The 20993-nt window shown below is 35.1% G+C and overlaps 1 protein-coding gene across 2 annotated transcripts in view; it reads right to left on the bottom strand.

Moving 5' to 3' along the window:
• Window positions 1-587: 587 nt before the first annotated feature.
• The window catches only part of LOC106056973 (solute carrier family 25 member 45-like), a 56349-nt gene continuing 35943 nt past the window's right edge, over window positions 588-20993 (bottom strand). Inside the window, exons 10-11 of one of the 2 annotated variants that reach the window (XM_056024836.1) lie at window positions 19745-19922; window positions 588-4110 (exon numbers count right to left, since the gene is read on the bottom strand). In XM_056024836.1, coding sequence (XP_055880811.1) covers window positions 3892-4110; window positions 19745-19922 — 397 coding nt within the window. In that variant the 3' untranslated portion in view covers window positions 588-3891. The remainder of the gene's footprint in view (window positions 4111-19744; window positions 19923-20993) is intronic. The other variant, XM_056024837.1, reaches the window with a different exon arrangement.

The raw sequence follows: 20993 nt of genomic DNA, 5'->3' as shown, positions 1-20993 counted from the left end.
TTATATTTAGTACTAATGATTGCGTTTGACATTAACTTGGGGGGGGGGGGGGATTCGATATAAAAATGTAATATATAGCACATATAACTTATATTAGTGAATTTTTTTGTTACACAAATTCTATACTTTTTCTGCTAGAACACGCCCACACCACCCAAAAGAAAAGTCCTGACGGAGGAGGGGGGGGGGGAAAGTCGTTTGCACCTACCACCTCTAACACGGTCCAACCTGGTGTCAAAAACTTTCTTTTATTTGAAATTTCCAAATGATTGAATTTGATTTTTAGTACGGTGCGACATAATATACAAATAGATAAAGGCATCAATAATTAGCATCTATTAAATATATATTTGACAAATTGTTTTCATAAACTGTGATTTCTGCAAAATAAATTTAACAGCCCCACCCCGCCCAAAGAGTTGGGGTCAGGGGAAGCGTTGAATGCGATCGCCCCTCCCCCCAGACCCAACAGAATTGGCCACCATACCAGCAAGGGCTTGACATGATAGAAGAATGGGTTCAAAGAACGAAAACGTAGCATACATAATAGAGATAGTGGCACAAAAACTGTGACCCCCCCCCCACAGGAAGGGTTAGTTTCCCCCACCTCCCTCAACAGAATCTGCCAGATGAGGGGGGGATGCATAATCTAAAAATCGGTTAAAATATAAATAATTAGTATATATTATTAAGCAAAGTAAATACTTTTTAAACAAACTGTGTGTTTTTTTTAAATAAAATTCATCCCCCGGCAGGTCGGCCGAGTGGGAAGAGGGGCGATCACCCGTACCGCCCCCCTCCCCCCCCCCCCCCGGATCCGCTAGTGATAAGATGTGACGATATTTGGATTATATTTATAGGTTTATATAAAACTCGTTCTAAGACGTGTGTTTATTCATTTAACAATGCATTTCAAAAGTATCATTAAAGATGGAAAACTATATGACAAGATAAAGCATTCTAATTTGGATGAGATGTCCATTAGAAAACATAAACGAAGAATTGGATATACAGCGCATCAGATTCACCCGATTGTAAATACATATCATAAAAAATAAATCAGATTATTTATATTGATACAGCACAGTCATAGGTCTCATTTGTACACCACATTCATACATCCCTTCTTGTACACATTTATATACTACATATCCATAGTACTCTCTGTACAAACATAACCATAGAACTCTTATGTACAAACTACAAACATATCCATATAACTCATATGTACAAACAAACATCTTTAGTAAACACATCTTTAGAATGTACAACACATCCTAAGAACTCTTCAACACATATTTACTGTGTACAACTCAAATAAATCTATTGACACGAATGTACATTCGATAAATCTCATGACAAGTTTCACCTATTAGGTGAGGAGAAAGTCTGGTGACAAAGATTCAATTACAGAAGCGTCACGTACACTAGGTCAATACAAAAGGAATCCAAAAGCATTACAAATATTTGTATTAAAAATAAATTCTAGATCGTTTAAAAAAAAAAGAAATGTTTGTTTGTTTACTTCAAACGTAAAACTAGACTATACTTTGATCTTAATCTTAACGCCAACGCCTCAAACCAATTGTAATCTAATTCCTAAGTAAATATAACTTAATTCAATTGTTGACACTTGGCGTGAAACCAAACACCGTAACACACAGTCGTAGTATTTTGCTTTAGATTTCTTTAGAGTGAAGATATATTGAACCGATGCCTATATAGAGTTATTATGACACTAGTCCATCTCCAAAGAAATCTGTCCGTCTCCAGAGAAACCCGTTCATCCCCAGATAGACCCATCCATCCCCAGATAGACCCATCCATCCCCAGATAGACCCGTTCATCCCCAGATAGACCCATCCATCCCCAGATAGACCCGTTCATCCCCAGATAGACCCATCCATCCCCAGATAGACCCGTCAATCTCCAGAGAAACACTTCTATGTAAAGACGTCATACAAAACGTAGGCATGGTGACGTTTACAGTGCGAGACGTCATTGCCGAGTGACACAGAAGCCATTTTGATAGACACTTACATTGACTCGATAGAGAAATCAGTGACGTTGTGAAAACAATATTGTTAAGTATTTAACTGATAATACTGTGTGGATGTAAAAATTGACTGATAATACTGAGTGGATGTAAAACTTAACTGATAATACTGTGTGGATGTAAAAATTGACTGATAATACTGAGTGGATGTAAAACTTGACTATTAATACTGTATTTAAAAATTGACTGATAATACTGTGTGGATGTAAAAATTGACTGATAATATTGAGTGGATGTAAAACTTGACTATTAATACTGTATTTAAAATTTGACTGATAATACTGTGCGGATGTAAAAATTGACTGATAATACTGAGTGGATGTAAAACTTGACTATTAATACTGTATTTAAAATTTGACTGATAATACTGTGCGGATGTAAAGCTTGAATGATAATACTGAGTGGATGTAAAACTTGACTATTAGTACTGTATTTAAAATTTGACTGATAATACTGTGCGGATGTAAAAATTGACTGATAATACTGAGTGGATGTAAAACTTGACTATTAATACTGTATTTAAAATTTGACTGATAATACTGTGCGGATGTAAAAATTGACTGATAATACTGAGTGGATGTAAAACTTGACTATTAATACTGTATTTAAAATTTGACTGATAATACTGTGCGGATGTAAAAATTGACTGATAATATTGAGTGGATGTAAAACTTGACTATTAATACTGTATTTAAAATTTGACTGATAATACTGTGCGGATGTAAAAATTGACTGATAATACTGAGTGCATGTAAAACTTGACTATTAATACTGTATTTAAAACTTGACTGATAATACTGTGCTGATGTAAAGCTTGAATGATAATACTGTGTGGATCTAAAACTAATGTCACTTGTGAAAGTTCCTATCAAATGTACTAAAGACAACTTGATAAAGTGTCAGACGAATTTTTTACCAAATGAAACGTCATTATAACGAAGGGAATGTGCAACGTCATAAAGATAGTAATGTAAGATGTCAAAAATAAACACGTTTATCTTGAATCGGACATCTTAATAATAGATATATAGAGGCGTCGCTACAGAGTATTCCAGGCGTTTACATTGATGAGATGAATGCTGTGAAAGACGTCATGGAATCTTTTAGTTTGTACAACTTGTCAAATGTAGTATTGATGAAATAGTTCGGGGTAAAAAATTATTGTGAATAATCTTACAATTAAATAATCTTATAATTAAATAATCTTATAATTAAGACGACGATAATGTGAATAGTCCAACGATGAAGAAATGGATGCTGTGAAAAAATATTCTTAGAATGAAAAAAGTGGACATGTGGTGTAAAGAAGATGATCATTTGTTAAGCGTCATTAAATCAAGTTTTTCATAGTGTGGGAGATGTTCAGTGATAGAAACATCTAGTGCAGTTTACGACATTCTAGGACGAATACTCTGTGAAACATCTAGTGCAGTTTACGACATTCTAGGACGAATACTCTGTGAAACATCTAGTGCAGTTTACGACATTCTAGGACGAATACTCTGTGAAACATCCAATTAAAATAGCTTGATCCTGTATAAAACGTTTTATAATAAATAGCTTGATTCTGTTTGAGGCAGATAGATGTATAAAAGCTGCTATAAGATAATCAATGCTATAGGCCTATATGACGTCCTATAAGATAACCTGACTCAGTATAAGACGTCCTAAAATAGAAAACGTGATGCTGAATAAGACGTTTTATAAGATAACGTCTTGCTATATCAGATGCTCATATATAGACTACTTGATGTTGTATAAGAAGTTCTATAATGGATTACTTGATCAAACGTCCTATACTGAGCCCAGAAAAAAAGATTAGCTTAGGGACGTGGCTAAGACACATTTTTCTCTTGTTTTTCTTTTTTCCTGGGAGAATAGATAATGTTGAGTTCTCGTAGCACCTGGGAGTACACAACAAATGTAATAGCGTTGACGGGAAAAGCTCTGAGCATCGTGACCATGGTCCCTCTGTAGAGGACCGAGATCCCGCTTTTCTTCACTGTATTTATAAGGCAATCCATAAATCCTTTATACCGCAGACTGTGATCAACCTGAAAATAAACCCAAGCAAGACATTGGTTACATAACCAGGTGGGTTTTTTTGTGTGTATGTGTGTGCAAGGTTTGGATTTTTTTTAATTGATAAGAAACTTTATATTTTTATTTAGTATTTACCTACTGGCTGCGCCCGGTGTTTTTTTGTTATTCTGATAGAGAATTGTGTAAGTTAGGATTACAAGACGTAAACATTTGTCTTGAAATGAATGACTGCCCTCTCACAACCATAGTCACTTTGTATTAATGCCCATAAAAAAATGGGGAACATGTGATAGAAAATATGATTCAAACTAATTCTTTATTCTTTGAGTAATCTATTCTAATATTACCTAAACTAACCTAAACAAACTAAACCTAACCTAACCTAACCTAACCTAACCTATCTATCTATCTATCTATCTATCTATCTATCTATCTATCTATCTATCTATCTATCTATCTATCTATCTATCTATCTATCTATCTATCTATCTATCTATCTATCTATCTATCTATCTATCTATCTATCTATCTATCTATCTATCTATCTATCTATCTACCTACCTACCTACCTACCTACATACATACCTACCTATCTATCTATCTATCTATCTATCTATCTATCTATCTATCTATCTATCTATCTATCTATCTATCTATCTATCTATCTGTCTGTCTGTCTGTCTGTCTGTCTATCAATCTCTCTTGTTTGTTTGTTAATGGATTGCTTTTCGAAATGTACTCCTATTATCATATTGTACATCTATCTGCCTCGAACAGAATTGTGTTTTGTGTTTGGTTAGTGCCCCTCGAACATAATTGTGTTTGTGTTTGGTTAGTGCCCCTCGAACAGAATTGTGTTTGTGTTTGGTTAGTGCCCCCAAAAAGCAAGGACACCACCCTACCCTACGCCACATGTCTATGAAGATGAACCACAGTGCACTAAGCGAACTATAGTAAGACTGGAAGACGCCTTATTAAATAGCAACAATAACAATACATTGATAATAAAAACTATAAAAATCTTCCTTTACAGGGAAGATGGAAATCAAGTATTTGGTTTGATATTCATAAAAAGGTTGTATCAAACATATTTTATTTCGCCAGACCAATTCTTTTTCATTAATCAACACTATTGCTATTACAGAAGTAATTCATTCATGCTCTCTCTTCGACATGTAGGGTTCTTAAGTTCTTTGATTATACCATAACAAACAGACATATCACCAGCCATAATCATATCACTACACATACCCACACATACAGACTATACATCACACAATATTACATCCCCTAAGTCATATTAAGACATATAGATCAAAATTATCATACCAACACACATAGCCAAGATCATAGATCATGTCAATACTCAATACACAAATGATAACACATAGATCATATCAACACACTTAGGTCTTATCAACACACATAGGTCATATCAACATACATACATTACCACATCATACCGAGTTTCTTCTTTTGTTATAACAGACATCGCTATCCAGGAACTCCTTATTGCATCATCATAAATCAGTTTCCCTAAGGGTCATACCAATGTTGGATATCATTTTAAACACTTTACGCAAGTGCAGTGTTTCTCAAACCTTTTTTTTTCTCTGAAATGCCCTAAACCAACATCAGCTTCATTTAACAATGAAATTTAGCCTACACGAGCCGCTGTCGGCAGAATTTTAGTAAAGAAATCACACAAATTGTATACGAATTTATTAGTTATGTTAATAATATATACTAATTATTTATATTTCAACCTATTTTTAGATTATTTCGCCCCCCCCTTTTCTAGTATGTTGGCAGATTTGGTGGGATAGGAAAGTGGCGATGGCACCAATCCCGCCCCCCCCCCACCTTAAACTTTCGAGTGGGGGGGCGGTCCAATTTATTTGTAGAAATCACAGCTTGTTAAAAGAATAAATTAAATATCTATATAATTAAAATTTGTTATTGATATTTTAACCGATCTTTATATTATGTCGTTCCCCTGTTAATCGATTGGGTGGGAATGGGGGGGGGGGCGAATACCTCTAATGCCCTTCCAATCTAAACCCTTTGAGTGGGGGGGGGGGCGGTCCTACTTTTATTTAAAAGTCATAGTTTGTGAACAGAATTAGTTGAATTAGTATATAATTTTTCTATTATATCGCTAAACTTCTGGTATCTTAGCCGATTCGATGAGGTAGGAGGGGGGGGGGCGATTGCTTCTGCTGTTTGTGAACAAAATTAGTTGAATATATATAGAATATAAAGTACGTATTGATGTTTTAACCTATTTGTATATTGTGTCGCACACAGACTCTGATCTCAAATGTTATCATTAGTAAATATAAAACCAAAAAGAGTTGTACCAGGTGGCAGGGGCGATACATACAATTGCCTTCCGCCCTTCGAACAAACCAATACTTTTTTCTTTTTGTATTTTAGTTAAGAAATTACAAAATTAAAAAAAAATTGTCACAGATATAATTTATATATGCTATAAATTAAATTCTTATATCGAGTCGCCCCACCCCCTATTCTTTAATGCCAAATGCAATCATTTGCATAAATTATAAAAAGGAGCGAGGATTAACGTTTTCACTCTACCGCATTTTCCCCTTTCCAGACGAAAACATGACGTTTTAAAACAAAACAGTCAAATATGGCGACAGAGTTTATGTAATTGCACACACATTTATCTTAGTTACTTTGTTTTGGAAAATTTTGAATTTATACGAACTTTTTCATTATAAGAGTAACGAGATGAGTTCTGAAACCAAATATTATTTTCCTAGTTACCTTTTCGAACCTTTACTCATACTGATATTTTTCTGTTGTATAAAACATTTTGAGACTATAACTCACAATATATGCTTGAATCCTAAAAATGCAAAAAATTAGAGTAGAAGGTCTAATTGGCCCTCTTAATTTCTCCTACCACTTCCAAAATTTTTCGTTTAGAGCTTTGAATTATAGTTCTGTAACAAAACAAAGTAACAAACATGCCTATTTAACAAAATGTATCACTTACAAATTAGCCTTTTGAAAAATATTATTTTTCGAACATGGCTGTTTTTTTGTTTGTTTTCTTTTAAAATATTTTTCGAATTTTTTTTTTTCGACGGCGATCCTCAAAGCCTTAATCTAAATATGTTGGGTATCTTATCTTTTCAAGAAACAAATCGATTGTATTTGCAATGTAGAAAGGGCCTTTAAATTCGTATTAGAATATTTTTCAAGAATTTGTTTTTCAAAAGGTCCTTTTTGAATAGGATGAATAATGAGCTGTAGATGTCAGGAGAATGCGATTCTGCTGTGAAGAATGCAAGAAATAGCTTCGCCCCGGACTCCACTGGGGGAGCTTACAGCGCTGCCCCAGACCCCTTAGCTGTCAAGAGAAAGTGCGTAACATCTTATCTTATATAATACAGACGTTACTTCAAAAAAGAAGATGATTACGTCCTACGCGTCATGCATTTAGTCATGCATATTAACCAATGACCTAAATTCTACCAAGTCACTGGTTATCTTGGCTAGCTCAGGGTTAGGATTAGTCTGGGTTTTTTTTTTCGTCAAAGGTTGAGAAACACTGTTTTTTTTTTAATTCTAATATATAAAGGGAGTGCCGGCACCTTTTTGAAAAAATTATTACTTTTCTTGTATTTTAACGTAGGCCTATATTATTAATTTTTAGTAGTTATAAGTAAGGCAATCAACTACTGAGTACCGGCACCTAATCACTGAGTACCGGCACCTAATCACTGAGTACCGGCACCTAATCACTGAATACCGGCACCTAATTTTTTTTTTTTTTTTTTTTTTACAAAAAAAGCACTTTATCCACGCCAAATTTCTGTATCCGCTAGTGCAAGTACAATACGTGATATATTAGTGAAACCAAGACCAGGGATACACGTACACCACGTGATCTATTAGTGAAACCAAGACCAGGGATACACGTACACCACGTGATCTATTAGTGAAATTAAGACCAGGGATACACTTACACCACGTGATCTATTAGTGAAACCAAGACCAGGGGTACACCTACACCACGTGATCTATTAGTGAAACCAAGACCAGGGATACACTTACACCACGTGATCTATTAGTGAAACCAAGACCAGGGATACACTTACACCACGTGATCTATTAGTGAAACCAAGACCAGGGATACACTTACACCACGTGATCTATTAGTGAAACCAAGACCAGGGATACACTTACACCACGTGATCTATTAGTGAAACCAAGACCAGGGATACACGTAGCTTACAACAAGTGATATGTTGATTCTAACCACACCAGGGATATAGGTACCCCAGGTTACAGATCGGTTGAATTGAAACTATTCCTTGCATAATATAAGTAATTTGTTATAACAACCCACGTACTGAATCCTCCAATTTGTCTCATCTAGATCTAGATCTAGTTCTAAGCAATAACAATCAATCAGCTATGGACTTTTCAATAGGTTAAAAATAGATTTTAAAGTTTGTATTTATTCTAAATCTGTTAAATGGCAACCCGGAACTAGAAAAGAAAGACGTCTGCTAGATTGCACTATAAACCAAAAACGGACCTCAAACAGTAGGCTAAGCTAGAGAATCAGCTAGTCATTCCTGATATATTGTAGACTACGGGTTAGATCTAGATCTACTTTCTACAAAGTTTAGAATACATGCAGGAACTATGTAATCAGATTACTACACTTAAAGAGACAAATAAAAATGCAGTTTTTTGGATTATGGGTGATTTCAACCTACCTGATATAAATTGGAAAACACTAACCATAGATAAACACCAAAACCTTAAGGACATAAATGAGCTTTTCATAGAAACTTTACACAACCTAAGTTTAGATCAAATCATTAAAAAGCCAACTAGATTAAACAACACATTAGATCTCTTCTTAACCAACAGACCTGGATTAGTAGTTGATTATGATATTATCCCTGGTCTATCAGACCATGAGATCATAAAAATACACAGTCAGATAAAAGCAATAGCCAATACAAAACCCAAAAGAAAAATCTTAGTCTGGAATAAATGTAACCTAACACAACTACACCAAGCTGCATTAAACTTTCAACAAACATTCTTATTAGAAAAAGACATTAACCAACCAGTCGATAACCTCTGGAATTTCATTAAAAACCATCTTAAAAGCATTATAGAAAATCATATACCAACTAAATACATATCAAACAAAATAAATAAATGCTGGTTTAATAATAGACTAAAGAAGCTTTGTAAACAGAAGGAAAACCTATATAGAAAATTTAAAGAAGCTAATGCAGAAAGAGTTTACAAAAAGTATATAAAAATTAAACACTATACCCAAAAAGTAAGCAGACAGCTGCAGAGTGAATACATAAACAATGTAATATCTAAAGATAACAACAAAAACCTATGGTCATACATTAAGTCTAATAAAATGGAAACAACAGGCGTATCGCTACTAAAAGATGAACATAACATAATACATAATGATAATGAAACTAAAGCAAACATCCTAAACAAATACTTTGCATCAGCATTCTCAACCCCAGGAGACAAAGACATATTACTGAATTTGAACCAAGTAGACAACATAGAAGATATAGTAGTACAAGAAAATGGAATTCAAAAACTATTAGCCAACACCAAACCAAATAAAGCGTCTGGACCAGATAGTATTCCAGCTAGATTACTCAAAGAACTAAGCAATGAGCTAGCCCCAGTGTTCAAAATACTCTTTCAGGCTTCACTTAACCAGGGCAGAGTACCAAAGGACTGGAAAGAAGCTAATGTCACCCCCCTATTTAAAAAAGGAGAAAAATCTGACCCAGGAAACTACAGACCAGTATCACTTACCAGCATCACATGTAAAATCCTAGAACACATAATATGTAGCAACATCATAAACCACTTAGACAAACATAATGTCCTCACACCATACCAACATGGCTTTAGGAAATATAGATCATGTGAAACACAACTAATAGGACTAATTGATGATTTTTCAAAAGGTTTAGATAATAGTGAACAAATAGATGCTATCTTACTAGATTTTTCTAAGGTTTTTGACAAAGTTCACTACCATAGTTTGCTTAAAAAATTAAAATATTTCGGCATTAATGGTCCACTGCATCAGTGGATTAAAGATTTTCTGATAGGGAGAGAACAAACTGTAATAATAAATGGCTCTAAATCAACACCGATAACAGTAAACTCAGGTGTACCTCAAGGAACAGTCTTGGGTCCACTACTGTTTTTAATTTACATAAATGATTTACCAAATTGCATTAGTTCAGGAACAAAAGTCAGATTATTTGCAGACGATTGCATAATATATAGAACAATAAAAACAACACAAGACACAGATATTTTACAAAGAGAATTAGATGAATTACAGAAATGGGAATCAAATTGGAGCATGTCTTTCCACCCAGAAAAATGTCAGTTGTTAAGAGTAACAAAAAAAACTAAAACAAATTAATTCCACTTATCTTATTCATGGCAAGCCAGTAACACAGACTAAAAACGCAAAATACCTAGGTGTTATAATAAATGAAAAACTATCATGGAATCCACATATTAATGAAACTACAAAAAAATCAAACAAAGCATTAGGATTTATTAAAAGAAATTTCTATAAATCAAATAAGAACATAAAACTAAAATGTTATTTAACCTTGGTTAGGCCAATAATAGAATATGCATCCTCCGTTTGGGACCCCTCAACTCAAGAAAACATTAAGAAATCTGGAACAGACACAAAATAGAGCAGTGAGATTCATAACAAACCAATATTCACATTTGACTAGAGCAGTGATGCCCAAACTACGGCCCGCGGGCCAGATCCGGCCCGCGAAATGGTTCAGACCGGCCCGCCAAAACATTGGCACAGAAGATAGGAAATAGAAAAAAAAATTAAAAAAGGTTGAAAAATTTATTTTCTATGTTAGCATTCACTTTTTCTTTGATGGATTTCACTCTTTTCTTCTTGTAGAATTAACAGTTGTTTTAGAGTCTTGGATAGTTCCGCGGCTGTCTTGAGCTAGCCATGTCCATGACATCTCATGTGTAGAATACAGCGCATCTTTTCTGCATCATTTTTATTCGTGTACTTCTGACACCAACATGATTGGTGCCGTTCCATGTAACATTAGTTCGTTATTGAAATGGGATGGTCGAAGAAACGAAAATTGGAAGTTGAAACTTTCAGGAAAAGTGGATAGATCTTTTTTTTGTGGAACATAATAAGTCAATATGTTTGATCTGTACAGTAATATTTTTAAGTAACATAACATAAAATGCATTCTAAAACAAACCATTACAAAAATATTGAGGCATTGTTGTCTTGAGCCGCAAAGAAAAGATCGGAAAGTTACGTCAAAAGTTGAGAAGAGTTTTGCGATTGGCGAAAATATTGACCAAGAAGTCAAGAAATGAGTCAGCTGTAACAGAGGATACAAAGTTGGTCAGATTTTAAGAAGAGATACGAAGCATACAAAAGTGATTGCTGGCAGAGATTGAATACAATCGTCCAGAAAAAAACAACAGTTGTAGCTTTCAGCTTTTCTGCCATGACAATTGCAAAATGGGTGAAAGATGTTTGTGAAAATCCAAATTCAAAACTAAATGACAGAGCAGCAGATTTCGAAATCATTTCTATTGCCGCTGAGGAGTGACACCAACTGGAACTGATTGACTTACAAAGCCAGACTTCCCTGCTTGAGAAATTTCGTCAATGCAGACAATAGATTTCTACGCCCTGTTGTCCTCATAAACCTTGCACATTTCTGAAATTCTGGGTATGATCACAATGTTTACAAGAACTTAATTTAGTGGAAAACTTTCAGTTACAAGACGCCTGAAACCATTGTTACATATAATGACTTATGGGTGTAAGTAGATCTACAAGCATACATGGGATTGTGATAAAACTATTTAAAATGTTTTAGTCTCTATTTCTTTTTTTATATCTTTCGTTAATGTGGCCCGCGACACGAGTGTCGGAAATTAAAATGGCCCGCAGGCCGTATAAGGTTGGGCACCACTGATTTATATGAAACTGACATTGGAATTGTCAAGTTCTTTTGCATTGCTTTTACTTGTGTGTCTACAAGTAGAGAAAGATCGAATCCAGAGCAATACGTAGCAGTAGGACCCTGTGATGCCCCAACCGTCCTTCATAATAGGGATAGGTGAATGTGAAGATGTTTCAAATATGTCCTTTGATCAGCTTAAAAAACAATTTGGTCATCTAACGATAAATCAGATTTTGAGTTTCAGAGACTTTGGTAATTGTCTAATGCACCTACAATAATCACCCTCTCTCCAGACGTTACTCGCACACAAGCACGCAACTAGACACTCTTCCTTTCAATACGTCATCCACACAAAGAAAAAGAAAAGGATGCAGGTTACGAGAAAGGATTCTCTAGTTTCCTTCGAAAACACAACAGAGTACTAGATTGAATGTTGTCTAGATAATATTGTTTCGTCTTCTATCTCGGTCCGTATTATAAGGAAAGTAGCCGGATAGAGGCTGTGTCACCAGGATCTAGTTCATGAGTGGTTTGCGTTAACCTACCACCTGATTCAGTTTCGGATTTTTAAAGAAATCGTAAAGATAGATTTCATGACTTACATCTAGGCTTCGCCCTACTTAAAGAAATGACTAAAAGCAAGTGTATTATGTTTCTATAAAATGGTAACAAATATCGAGAATGAATTTTATGCAAGTCAATCAAACAAAACAAAAAAAACATTTCGAAAAAAACTTACTGAAATTCAAATTAAAAAAATATGTTTTTGAAAATATTCAAGCAGCATTTCTATTGATAAATAGAAATTCTTTCAATTTTACTATATAATAAATTCATTAACCTGCTTGAGGTTATGAGACACTGCTTGAGGATATGAGGACATGTACACTGCTTGAGGTTATGAGGACATGTACACTGCTTGAGGTTATGAGAACATGTACACTGCTTGAGGTTATGAGAACATGTACACTGCTTGAGCTTATGAGTACATGTACACAGCTTGAGGTTATGAGGTCATGTACACTGCTTGAGGTTATGAGAACATGTACACTGCTTGAGGTTATGAGAACATGTACACTGCTTGAGGTTATGAGGTCATGTACACTGCTTGAGGTTATGAGAACATGTACACTGCTTGAGGTTATGAGGACATGTACACTGCTTGAGGTTATGAGAACATGTACACTGCTTGAGGTTATGAGGACATGTACACTGCTTGAGGTTATGAGAACATGTACACTGCTTGAGGTTATGAGGACATGTACACTGCTTGAGGTTATGAGGACATGTACACTGCTTGAGGTTATGAGGTCATGTACACTGCTTATGAGAACATGTACACTGCTTGAGGTTATGAGGTCATGTACACTGCTTATGAGAACATGTACACTGCTTGAGGTTATGAGGTCATGTACACTGCTTATGAGAACATGTACACTGCTTGAGGTTATGAGGTCATGTACACTGCTTATGAGGACATGTACACTGCTTGAGGTTATGAGAACATGTACACTGCTTGAGGTTATGAGGACATGTACACTGCTTGAGGTTATGAGGTCATGTACACTGCTTGAGGTTATGAGGACATGTACACTGCTTGAGGTTATGAGAACATGTACACTGCTTGAGGTTATGAGGACATGTACACTGCTTGAGGTTATGAGGACATGTACACTGCTTGAGGTTATGAGGACATGTACACTGCTTGAGGTTATGAGGACATGTACACTGCTTGAGGTTATGAGGACATGTACACTGCTTGAGGTTATGAGGACATGTATACTGCTTGAGGTTATGAGGACATGTACACTGCTTGAGGTTATGAGGACATGTACACTGCTTGAGGTTATGAGGACATGTATACTGCTTGAGGTTATGAGGACATGTACACTGCTTGAGGTTATGAGGCACTGCTTGAGGTTATGAGGACATGTATACTGCTTGAGGTTATGAGGACATGTACACTGCTTGAGGATAAGGACATGTATACTGCTTGAGGTTATCAGGACATGTACACTGCTTGAGGTTATGAGTACATGTACACAGCTTATGAGGACATGTACACTGCTTGAGGTTATGAGGACATGTACACTGCTTGAGGTTATGAGAACATGTACACTGCTTATGAGGACATGTACACTGCTTGAGGTTATGAGGTCATGTACACTGCTTATGAGGACATGTACACTGCTTGAGGTTATGAGGACATGTACACTGCTTGAGGTTATGAGGACATGTACACTGCTTATGAGGACATGTACACTGCTTGAGGTTATGAGGTCATGTACACAGCTTATGAGGACATGTACACTGCTTGAGGTTATGAGGTCATGTACACTGCTTGAGGTTATGAGGTCATGTACACTGCTTATGAGGACATGTATACTGCTTGAGGTTATGAGGACATGTACACTGCTTGAGGTTATGAGGTCATGTACACAGCTTATGAGGACATGTATACTGCTTGAGGTTATGAGGACATGTACACTGCTTGAGGTTATGAGAACATGTACACTGCTTGAGGTTATGAGAACATGTACACTGCTTGAGGTTATGAGGACATGTACACTGCTTGAGGTTATGAGGTCATGTACATTGCTTGAGGTTATGAGAACATGTACACTGCTTATGAGGACATGTACACTGCTTGAGGTTATGAGGACATGTACACTGCTTGAGGTTAAGCCTTGAATGTTGCGCCCCCCCCCCCAAACCACCCCACCTCAGGTGGTCATATATCATCCAGTTCAATATGGATCTTTCATCTTTTTATTGTATATTTTTATGTGTGTAAATTTCATTACAAGAATATAGTCTTTACATACCAAGTCCCAACACTTTAAATCTCTAACACCAACTCTCTTATTTTGGTCGAGTCTTTACTATATTTGTAATATTGTTTGTAAAGTTTTATTATGCTTTGTTATTTAACTGTTTATTAAATCTAACGTCTACTAACAGATTTATGGGAATAATCTTTTCTGTTTGATAGAAGACCTAGTTAGTGACTCGGTGACTCTTGTGGGAAAAGTGTTATTTTTGGACCGATGGGGATAACCCTACGATTGAGACACTACGGACCAAAGGTCAGATAAATTTAACTTTTACACTACAACCTTGTTCTCGTAGACTCGAGTGTCGTAAAGTGTGCTTGGGAAGAAAACAGCACGTGGTCTAGGAAGTGCAGCGGAGATATCTATCGCGTCGGAAGTGTCCACGGAAACCCCCGAACGAATCAAAACTTACGAAATGATAGTGCAATACGCAGAGAAGCGGAGGTTGGAAGGATAGGATATAGATATAGAATCAAAATGTAGTGGCGTAGCTATCATGGGGCAATGGGGTTCATTAAATCTGGGCCTAAAACATTAGCCACAGAAGCCTATTAAAAAAATCAAAACAAACATTTTAGTTCTAACTGGATGAAATGCATTACTTGTAAGAAGCTGAAGTTGTAGGGTATGGCATAAATACTGAATAGAAATGTTTGTTTTGTCAATGTTCTGACCACATGCAGGATAAGAAGTTTTGTCACACTCAATTTACGGGCCGACCATCACATTCTTTAACCCGGGACCCAGGGACGGTCCTACAGTTTGCGGGCCCTATGCGAAACGGATTGCGCGGGACCCATTCTGGATAGGGATAAGGATAAGTGAAAATTAAGATTTTGTATTAGAAAATAAATTCATCTGTGCATTTTATTCATAATTTACTAAGTACAAAATCAATGGCAAATTAACTATCTACAGAAGATAGTCTTCCAACAAAAAGCCGATAAACATTCAGATCTGCCTTTTGGATTTACTATCGACTAGCAAAATATCACTTTTGTTTTTTTTTTAAGAGGTTGAATAGATTTAGATCTAAATTTGAATGCCAGTGACTATTAAAGTAAAGTAAAGTAAGTATTTGAACTTCTTGTTTTGGTTAAAAATCGCCTTATTATTACATTTTTATCAAATGAAAGTTGACAATACCTTTTATTTTTTAATTGCGAGTAGTATTGGCGATTTCCATATTGAATGACATCCCGAAATGACAATTTTGTCTGTTTTTCAGGAGATTTGCATGAGTTTTCAGAATATTTTAATAATTTCAGGAGATTTTTATAACTTTTTCGTATATTTTTCAATTTCAGGGGAATTATAGAAACTTTTAATAACAAGTTAAAATTTAACTTAAAATGGTTTAATAACTTACACCTAGATATTGCGCGGGGCCTATTAAAGTGCGGGGCACCCTGCGGCCGCATAGGTTGCAGTGGCCTAAGACCGGCCCTGTCGGGACCCTATGTGTCTTGCTACTCTAATGGGTGAGTTGATATTTATACAATAGGCCTAGTTGTCAGTTAAGGCAGAATTTTTTTTTTTTGGGGGGGGGGATCCTATAGATTTTAAATATTCATTTTATCCCATATTAATAATTTCTCGGGAGGATCAGTGTGAAAACAACGTTGACTATTTTACAAATTGACCTTGACTGTCTTTTATCTTTTATGATTTCCCTCCCCTAGTCTCTCTCTCTCTAGCTCTCTCTCTCTCTAACTCTCTCTCTCCCTCTAGCTCTCTCTCTAGCTTTCTCTCTCTCTCTCTCTCTAGCTTTCTCTCTCTCTCTCTAGCTCTCTCTCTCTCTCTCTCTAGCTCTCTCTCTCTCTCTCTTTCTTTCTGCTTAGCTTTTTCTTCCTCTCCAAGTTTCTTCCTCTTTCCTTGTCAATTTTTTTCTTACCTGCTCTTCTCTCTCTCTCTCCTTTTCTTTCTTTTTTTTTCATTTCCTCTCTTTAGCTTACACAGACTATCACGCTCTCCGTAAGTATCCCTCCCCTCCCCTCTTTTCATCCTCATCATCACCTGTCCCTTGACTTTCGTCGTAGGAGGTGCTGTGACAGTTCGCTAGCCAAATCCCCCCCCCCCCATTTCCCCCTCTTTTAATTGACACTAAACATTATAGAGATATGACATTTTGTTACTTTGTCTGTCTTTAAGTTTCTCTTCACCTGCCACTGGCATCAATGTATTACCGTATCACACCCACCCCCTTCTCTTACCACCTACATTACACACACAAAAAAAAAAAAAAAGATAGTGGGCCTTAAAAAATGTTTCCTTAAGCCCCCTCACTTCTTTTTCCATGTGGTCAGCAATCAGGATTTGAACGCCAGTAACCCTATTTACGATCTCATCGTCAAACACCCCCGCAGTTCTATAAGGAAATAAAATATCATGTCTTTTTTTTGTTCCGAAAAGACTTTCGGTTTCAGGCAACGTAATTATTTAAAAGGGCCACTACTCCTGTTTAGTATAACTTATCTAAAAATACTACTACCGTCTGCTTATCTCTCCTGTTCATTAATTGACATTAAAAGTATAATACAAAATTTTAAATCTTGAAATGTTAGATATTACGTTTACTCTTTATATTTACATCTATCTATCTATCTATCTATCTATCTATCTATCTATCTATCTATCTATCTATCTATCTATCTATCTATCTATCTATCAATCTATCAATCTATCAATCAATCAATCTATCTATCTATCTATCTATCTATCTATCTATCTATCTATCTAATCTATCTATCTATCTATCTATCTATCTATCTATCTATCTATCTATCTATCTATCTATCTATCAATCTATCTATCTATCTATCTATCTATCTATCTATCTATCTATCTATCTATATATCTGTATATCTATCTATCTATCTATCAATCTATCAATCTATCTATCTATCTATCTATCTATCTATCTATCTATCTATCTATCTATCTATCTAATCTATCTATCTATCTATCTATCTATCTATCTATCTATCTATCTATCTATCAATCTATCTATCTATCAATCTATCTATCTATCTAATCTATCTATCTATCTATCTATCTATCTATCTATCTATCTATCTATCTATCTAATCTATCTATCTATCTATCTATCTATCTATCTATCTATCTATCTATCTATCTATCTATTTATCTATCTATCTATCTATCTATCTATCTATATATATATATATATATATATATATATATATATATATATATATATATATATATATCAATCTATCTATCTATCTATCTATCTATCTATCTATCTATCTATCTATCTATCTATCTAATCTATCTAATCTATCTATCTATCTATCTATCTATCTATCTATCTATCCATATATCTATCTAATCTATCTATCTATCTATCTATCTATCTATCTATCTATCTATCTAATATATCTAATCTATCTATCTATCTATCTATCTATCTATCTATCTATCTATCTATCAATCTATCAATCTATCAATCTATCAATCTATCAATCTATCTATCTATCTATCTATCTATAGATAGATAGATAGATAGATAGATAGATAGATCTAATATGTATGTACCGGATTATCAAATAATTGATATAGCCTATTCATCTGCAAACAACCATTTTATTCCACTGACATTTTATTCAGAGAAACATATACCACATTAGATTTCACTTTCTTTTGGAACTCTCTTGCGACATTTCACAACTACTCTTATTATAAAGACAGAAATGTCCCAATTTTTAAGATTCGGTCAATTTCACGTAAGCAATAAAATACAGTATCATAGAAAAAGAAAAGAATGCGGCATGTAGAAACTTCAAGAAAAACAAAAGAAATAAAAAATAATTGGAAGATAGAGAGGTTTTGAAACAAAAAGTCTAATGTCAACGACGCATACTGAAAACTCTCTGTTGCCAATTAAATAATAATTACTTTGTGTTACAAGCGAAAAAAATATCAGACGCGATAATGTCAATGTCATTTTAAATGAAGTTTGTCGAAGTTTGACTTTACAGTGCCAAAATGTGCACACCTAAATAACCACGCACCTTTACACATTCATGTATTATCAAGTATTCCTTTATTCTGTACATCAGGCATAACAAAATGCTGGCCATTTTTAGTTAACCACCAAAGAAAAAAACCCTTATAATATAGCCATTATTGTTTTTTTTTTTTTTTTGTCTTAGTTTCAACAATACCAGCTATCTCAGATACTTTCGTAAGAGAAACAAATGTTTTATCCTGTTTTACATGGCCTCAGTTTGGTTGCAACTTATGTTTCTTAATTGTACTCGATCTGCGACTAGCAGACATTACGATAGCCATTTACCATAGGCTGTGCAAGGGGGAAAGTGGTCAAACTATCCAACCATTGAGTCAGTAATGTAAAAATATAAGAACCTAGCGTTGATGATAAATCATACACCATTGAAGTGAAACGTATGTGCTGGCTAGGGATATCGCTAAGAGTGACAAAATCTATGAGGCTTAGCATTAGATCGATTCTTGTCTCACAACCATACAGATAGCCTGCCGCAGTAGCTGCCACGGGCATAGGGTGAGGGCATGTTTTAAAAAAATGTTTCAGTTTGTGTTGGCCTTCCTTCGATAGTAAGGTCCTGGGTTACTGTACTGACTTGCATTACAGTAAGTCCGGCCCTGACTGTAAATCATCAAGCTTTATTAAATCTAGCTAACATCTGGTCAGTTACACTAGTCTCAGTCAGTCAAAAGCAAGTCCATCGGGATTATCCGATAAAACCACTAAAAAATAACCACCTGGAAGTGCCACTCACCTGAAGTCGACTTTTGATGACGTCGAATGGCATGATAGCCGCCCATGAGACGCAGCCAGCTGTGCCTCCAGAAAAAATAGCAGCGATGATGCCATGCCCATCGGAATACTCAGTACGTATCATGTGCTGATGCAGCCACTCGTATACGAGCAAGTATAGACCGAAGCTTGGCACATCCCTGGAGAGAGAGAGAAAAGGACAAGGTCAAGAAAGGAGCAAACATTCATCCATTTCTCCGTCCATCAAACGTTTAGAAAGAAGGCTGTATCAAAGTATTCACTGCGAGGTTTTTATTTCCCTAGAACCCACATAGTTGAAGGCTGTATCAAAGTATTCACTGCGAGGTTTTTATTTCCCTAGAACCCACATATTTGAAGGCTGTATCAAAGTATTCACTGCGAGGTTTTTATTTCCCTAGAACCCACATATTTGAAGGCTGTATCAAAGTATTCACTGCGAGGTTTTTATTTTCCTAGAACCCACATAGTTGAAGGCTGTATCAAAGTATTCACTGGGGTTTTTATTTCCCTAGAACCCACATATATGGAAGTCACTTTGAACTATTTTATAAAACAAATTCCTATTTGTATCCTTATTTTATCCATAATCGACTTCAATCTCAAACCAAAAACATTTACAAAATATTTTTTTAAAGACAATACTTCTATTAAACAAAAAAAAAAAATTAATATATATAAAAAAAAAAGGTTTGATGAACCTATGTCTCTATCCAATAGGCCAGACCTACTTTGTAGAAGTGTTATTTTTTTTTATATTATTTATTTGTAAAACTATATCTAGATTTAGACTGCTGATTTAGATCTCTTAAGGTCTTGATCTAGATGTAATTTATATTAGATGTACTTAAAAATATAAGCAAAGCTTTGATAATCTATCTATAAAGTTAAGGCAACTTTAAATTTAATAAATAACTCAGTTATCGGTACAGTACGACTACGGCTGACTACGCCATGTTTTTTAGAAAATATTTTGTGTTTTTCCCTTCATAACTCATGAATGTTAGATTCAAAAACATTGCAACATTTCTTACTAGAAAATATTAAAACCGTCAAACTAAAGTTTACCCCGTGCGGCCAACGAGCTAGCATTTTGTTTCTCAACAATATACATCAACTGTTAAATTTCTGTAGGAAAATCATAAGAGCTGTTTTTGAGATTAGCGTCCTCCACCAACCCACTCTCCAGCCTGTTCCATGAAGATCTAATTGAAATAGAGGTGTTGTAAACA

This window comes from Biomphalaria glabrata, chromosome 3 (assembly GCF_947242115.1).
Source record: "Biomphalaria glabrata chromosome 3, xgBioGlab47.1, whole genome shotgun sequence".
In the NCBI taxonomy this organism is placed as follows: Eukaryota; Metazoa; Mollusca; class Gastropoda; family Planorbidae; genus Biomphalaria; species Biomphalaria glabrata.
This window is presented reverse-complemented; position numbering and strand designations above follow the sequence as displayed.